The sequence below is a fragment of the Camponotus floridanus genome, unplaced genomic scaffold (assembly GCF_003227725.1).
Source record: "Camponotus floridanus strain SB8 unplaced genomic scaffold, Cflo_v7.5 scaffold40, whole genome shotgun sequence".
Classification (NCBI taxonomy): domain Eukaryota; kingdom Metazoa; phylum Arthropoda; class Insecta; order Hymenoptera; family Formicidae; genus Camponotus; species Camponotus floridanus.
The window spans coordinates 1,334,283-1,341,066 of NW_020229548.1; the positions used below are offsets into that span (position 1 = coordinate 1,334,283).

The following is a 6,784-nucleotide window of genomic DNA, read 5'->3' on the forward strand; positions in this document are numbered from 1 at the left end:
TATGAAAGACATTTAAAATCCTCTCAATCAGTATCGTTTTTGTCTACGCTATTTATTAGGATATATTTAATATTATCTAATATCTAGTATTATCTAATATTATCTAGTATTATTATCATTTCATATTCGTCTTTAGTTTCGATTCCCTTACATCTTAATGTCGGCTTAATATTTGCTCTCTATACATTCTTTGAAGAGAGGTTCGTTCGCCAGTAAAAGTCATAACAGTCGCTGTCTGGGAAACTGAAATCGATTCCCCTGCGGGTATTCACCCCTGCAATGTGCAGGTGCACAATAGACTGTAGTGAGTACATTGTCTGAAATTATTGGATGTTATATCTCAAAGAAAGCGTGTTCCTTTTTAAATAACCACAATTCCAATAACAAATAATTGTTTAATTGTTAATATTTATCATGTGCTAAATTATTGCTAACTATGTATATATAATCAACACTACACATCGATTTATGAAATGTTATTGGAATAAAAATATTCCATTATGTTTCAATATTACAAATGATTGTAAAATATATGTCTAATAATAAGCCTTATAATAATTATTTTTTTTTAATAATTCAAGAAAAATTTCCCGCATTTGATATATTTATCGTTAATTTAAAGTTTTACTAACATGCTATATAATCTACATGTAGATTAAATTAAGATATATGATAATGTTATATAAAAAATTAAAATTTTAAAACAATTATTTGAAATAAAAATAATTTGTTAAAAAGCTAAAAATTACTTATATTAAAATACTTATATAAATTAAAATCTTGTTCTCATACATATTTACGTAACAGCTATTACACATAATTATTACATAATAAGCTATTCTCGTAATGCTATTATCTTCTTAATATAATGTTCTTCCAGCACATGTTTTACATTATTATGTTATTATATACGTTAAAGAGAGAGTGCATGAGAAGTATTCTGGCACGAGTAAGGAGTAAAGAGAAAATATTCACGTTTATCTTGCATTGAGGAAATTAATCATTGAATAAAGAAAATGTCGATATTTTAAAAATTGAAGCTGATAAATTAAAAGAGATATCATAACTTTGTATGAATAGTCTAGTTTTATTCAATGCTTTCATAAACCACAAAAATATATTCGTTACTGTAACGCGAGCACCCAGTTGGGTCAATTAGAACTTTGCAGAATTGTTAGATCGTTGCAAGACCACAACCCTAAGTGAGATCCATTTAACATGATCAGAATACCCAGAGAAATTAAAGCGACGAAATGCTATCTCTCATCGTGTGCAAATTCGTTGTAACTTTTATGAAAATTTTCGCTTTCAAATAAAATTTAAATGTTTACTCATATAAGCCTCTTTTATGTGTAAAAAATATCAAAAAATAAAGATATTATACATTGGAATCACTCGATCGTGGTTCGCAATTGTCAAAATATTCGAAAAAAGAAAGTTTGTATAAAAAATCCTCTTTAAAAAAAATATTTCTCTGTGAAAAAAATACTCCTCTAGAAAGACATTAAATGATAATAAAGTTTAAAAACCATAAGAAACTTCTCACCATCTAGAAACTTCTCACTAACACGAAAATGTACTTTCGGTAATTCTGAAATATAACAAGCAAAAAACGAATAGGGATACAATTTTCAGGTAGAGTAGGCCGTAAATGATGGGAAACCTTGGAAAGCCACTATCGCTAATTATCAAATTTCTAGTTAGCCGTTTCATATAAATATTCAATGAAATCGTATAAAATGATATCAAGTTGTGCTAAAACGAGAAGTTGTTAATGTATTTTACATATTTATCACTTCTTTTCACCTTAGATGTCACTATCTTACATTCTTAATAGCAGATATACATATACAGCCGAATGGGTAACCCCTAAGCTATTATTCTTTATATTCTAAATAAAAAAAGTATATATATACACATACATTATCGAAGTATATATGGTTTGAAAAAATGTTATATATATATATATATATATATATATATATATTGTATAATATAAATGTTACATATATATATATATATATATATATATATATATATACATGTCTGAACGAAAAAATAAGATATGTGAAGTGTTATAATTCTCTTTTTATTTATTTATTTTTATTACGAAAAAGTGAATTTTTTCATTATAAAAAATTAATAGCAGAAAGCTTAGTAAGAATATATTAAAAACTTTTAAACTATAATCGGATCCTAAAAACTGTGTCGTAAGTTTCAAGTTGTCAAAGGTCTCTTTTGATCGTCAATTTTGAATTAATGAAACTCGTTATCCTCCGCGTAATCATCATTGACAACGGTAATCCTTACGATCGTTAACAATGATATGTTCTGACTATGAAGCTTTTGCTTCTAAAATTAATCGAGCGTCGCGCGTAGACGATAATGGATGACAAGGGGGAGGATACACTGTTTAAGGTGCGTTCGTCTCTCAGGTGTCGTTCAAGATTTTTCCCGACAACGATCGACGGCGTCGCTCACGTAACGACTGTGACGTCGAATGGTCGTGATCGCGGGGACAAATCCCTTCGTTGGAGGATATTGATTTTCGACTTTCGAGGTTTCTGGAGCAAGTCAGCCTTGACGCAGGCGCTCATGCCGATGCAGCATGGCGTCGGAATCAAGCGCCGTCTCTCTGGACCAGCGCCAGGATCCACCGCGATTCTTAGCGTAAAGTTGACGTGCGAATTTCCGAGAATAGCTCTGCGAAAATGTGATGCACGCATGTCGGATTGTCATTGCGATTAGTTTCGCGACGTAAGCGGGAATCCAAATCGAAGACGAGATGGACGTACGTTTCCCCGTCACGTGCTTTCTGCTTATCGCGATGATAACCCTCGCGGGTGGTAAGTGTAAATTATCTAAAATACATCGGTCGGACGTTAATCACGATGCACGATCATATGCCGTTGAGAGTCGTGGTTGTTTTTAGAAATGTATAATTTACATAATAAAATTTATTTTACTTGAATCAATTTAATAAAAATTGACAGAAAAATTTAGTAAAATTGACAAAAATTTAGCGATTCTAAAAATATTGTAACTTGTAGCAGACAAAACACAATTTTAAGATTATTTTTTATCTAATTTTAGCATGTTGCTTGAAATGTTTCTTTTTTTTTAATTTTAGTAATTGAAAAATGTATATTATATTGTATAACATTATGTCCGATCACAATTATAGATAAACGAGAATTTTCAAAGTCAATCTAACGGATGCAAATATTGCATTGTTTTGATGTATTATTTAGAATCAAGTATTTTTCTTCGAGATTGTAAGATTAACTTATAATTTTACTTGCAAACAATTATATATATATATAAATGAGAGAGAATTTCAGATAATTAAAACGGATTCGCATAATTGACCCATGCCACGAACATATAAGTTTTACAGCATGAAGCGAAAATTGACAGCAAGCATCTGAAATAGAAAATAATAATAAATATAATAAATCATACATTTGTAATATATAATATGATATCTTAATATGATATCTTAATATAATTTGATATCTTTTCTATTATAATTCAAATTTATATTTCAACATGTTATTTTTAAACTACAAGAATATTTCAAGCATTAAATTTGACAGCATCTGCGGAGACAAATATAGCACGCTTCACTTAAATTTTCGACAAATTTTTCACATAATATAAATACATAATTCGAAATTATATGCTTTTCTCTATATAATATGTGGTGTATTTATGATGAAAGCAGGTCAGCTATCGATGAAAGAGCATCGAACTCAGGCGGCTTCCGAAAAAGCTAATGACTTATGGTGCTATCAGTGCTTTACAATGGATGACGGTGAGGAGTGTACCAATCTAACTAACAATATCGGTAATTCCAGTACCTTCAGGCATAAATGTACGGATGACAAAAGAATGTGCATGGTAAGACTGCTTAATACGTTTCATTTTAATTTTTATGGAACAACGGTATTTATGTGACAGTATCATCCTCGCGTCATGTTTATATTAAAATTGATCGTTATACGTTAACATATTAACATATGTAAACTGTATATTGCACGAAATGCAATATTGCGTAGAAATGTGACACGGTAACCGAAGTGCTACGAATATATGTAAACCAGATTGTAATGAACGGATGGCGTGGCAAATTCACACGCGCGCATTTAATATGAATCTGTCAAAACAATTTATATCATGTTACTTGTTTACCTAGGCGAATTAATATCTATTTGTTTATACACATCACGTTTATAAGCACGCACCTATCATGTAGCTAAATTATTACATACATGAGATACCTCGAATCACGATTATTTATTTATCAGTTGTGGCAGTTATGACTTTCATCGAAAAATATCAGATTATATACATTTTAAACAGGATCAAAATAGGATTTAAAATATATTTGTCACATTGTTTTTATTAACACAATAAAAAATAAACGTATAAAAAGAGGAAATTAGGAAATTATTGCATTATATACTCGTATTATGTTACTTTGCATTTACTTGTGAAACGTTTTAATTTTCTAAATATTCACTTAAAATATCCTTGAAATCTTATTAATTATTTCCGAATCATTATTTTTTAATACACATATATATGCGTCAAAAAATTGATACGCGTGCCATTTTTTGCAATATTCGTTTTTTTAAAAAAGAATTAATTATGCGCAAGTTTACAAAATACATAGGATGTTTGTTATTGGATTTCCTTTGTGATTTGAAATCTTACATAAAACCACAATTGAATTTTCTGTATCAAAACATCGCTTTGAGAAATTTTAATATAAAATCTTTCAATCTGAATTGATATATATTGATATATATATATATATATATATATATATATATATACATATATATATATATATATATATATATATATATATAATAATAAAATAAACAATTTTCTATATAAACATGAATAATATTTACATTATAAATATTTGTGTACGTTTATGTATATAATTGATAAATTTATAATAATGTATTATATTATTGCCTGTAAATTTTAAACCACAGAGGTTAAAAAAAAGGATCATGTGTCATCGAATCGAGTACTTATTCAGGAAAAGATCTCACGTAGATGCAAATGTGACGCCAATTATGGCGACATTTGAATTAATCTTGCATAAAAAATGAATTTTGAGATACATTCGATACGAAATTTTGAACGAATTTGCAGGTGAAACGATTTTCCTATACATTGAGCACTGAGAACTCGACTTCCAATCCACAAACGTGGTCCATGGAAAGGAATTGCGTCAACAAGTGCGAGCCAGGATGCATCGTGATCGGGGAACGCACTAAGCTCTATGCCTGTACTGCCTGTTGTGAGACCAATTTGTGCAACAACGGTACCGGTACTGCTAACGACCTAACGATCAAAGAAATCGACCTTCTACTAGCTCTTATGCTCCAAGCTATCTTGACCGTTATCATGTATCCATCGTGACAGTATCAATAAAGTATTTCTAGTTATAATTCCTCCTACATCTGCGGAAAATCTAAAATAATATAATAAAAATATAATAAAAATATAATAAAAATCTAAAATACTCTGCATCTCCTAATATTCGAATAATGAAATACAATCTACGTAAAAAGAAAAAATTAACGTATTCTCGAGCTTTTTGAGATTTATTTCTCGCCAAAAAGGCAACAAAATCTGAAATTTCTCATTCTTCTAATATCAAATTTAGTTGTAAATCTAATCTTCATTTTAATCTTTAATTCGTTTAAGATTAATTGTTTCAAATCGTTTTTTATATAGCTATGTTTCACATTAGTCTGTATTTTAAGTATGCGATAAATATATAATTATCATTCTATCTACTTTCTGTGTCCATATTTATAATGATGAAACCTACAATTAATTTTACAATTAATTTTAAGAAATCAAGATATATAATCCGTGATTATTAATTTAAATTTATCGACTGTAAATTGCGAGTGTAACGTCATCTAGTGCTATGTAATGCTACTTTGACTTCAATTTAAGTATCGATTGTGTACCGGTAAGATTAAAATTGTAATGTAAATATCAAAAATAAAATAGTAAAAACAGATGGATGCAGTATCTATTTTGAAAAAAAATATTTTTTAAACAAAAACAATATAAAATAGCCGACAAATTGAATGATATCGATTATTGGCTAGTTTTTTAATTGAGGACTGCGTATATAAACATTGAATATACTCGTACAGACAAAAAAAAATAAAAAAAATAACATAGTTCAATAGATAGTTTAATAATAGTATATTTTATAATCTGTCTCTCTCTCTTTCTCTTTCTCTCCCTCTCTCTGACTCTCTCTTTTTCTCTCAATAATTTTTATTCTTATATTTGTATTCTTTAATTGAGAGCTGTTATTTATTAAATGTTTTTAAATAATTTCAACAATGTAATCACGTGCACACAAATGCCCAACTTTTTGTTTACTGTCAAAATTTCGCGTTTAATTTTCTAAAATTCATTTTCACGACAATCATTTTTTTTCTTACAATCATCTTTTCAAAAAAGATTATAATTTACAACCGACAATCTCTTCGATGTATAACGATAAGAAAACAATAAGAAAAGTTACATCTGCTGACACACTACTCCTGCCGTACATATATCACCCTTTCTTTCTCTCCTCCGGATCTCCTCTCTCTCTTCTCCCCCCGTTTTCTTCCACTAACGTTGACCTTCACGCGTCCACGTTCTACACTATTCCGCAGCAGCTCGAGATCGTCGTCCCGATACCTCCGTTGCAGAAAATGAAATGGGAATTTACTACGTGTAACAATTACATTAC

General features: G+C 29.3%; 1 protein-coding gene across 2 annotated transcripts; it reads left to right on the plus strand.

Annotated features, from left to right (window-relative positions):
* The first annotated feature begins 2,603 nt into the window (after positions 1–2,603).
* Positions 2,604–5,507, plus strand: LOC105253469. Of its 2 annotated transcripts, none has more exons than XM_011261531.2 (3): positions 2,604–2,846; positions 3,722–3,900; positions 5,170–5,507. In XM_011261531.2, exons 1-3 carry the CDS (start codon positions 2,786–2,788, stop codon positions 5,437–5,439), a joined length of 510 nt encoding a protein of 169 aa, XP_011259833.1. In that variant the 5' UTR covers positions 2,604–2,785; the 3' UTR covers positions 5,440–5,507. The 2 variants fall into 2 exon arrangements, with proteins under 2 accessions (XP_011259833.1, XP_011259834.1); XM_011261532.2 differs by having other exon boundaries at positions 3,725–3,900.
* Positions 5,508–6,784: the final 1,277 nt, after the last annotated feature.

Excerpts from the sequence above, each read along its gene's own strand:
- LOC105253469 (XM_011261531.2), top strand. The coding sequence starts at position 2,786 with ATGGACGTACGTTTCCCCGTCACGTGCTTTCTGCTTATCGCGATGATA. Across the intron at positions 2,847-3,721 it reads GATGATAACCCTCGCGGGTG|CAGGTCAGCTATCGATGAAA; the intron begins GTAAGTGTAAAT and ends TTATGATGAAAG. Across the intron at positions 3,901-5,169 it reads ATGACAAAAGAATGTGCATG|GTGAAACGATTTTCCTATAC; the intron begins GTAAGACTGCTT and ends ACGAATTTGCAG.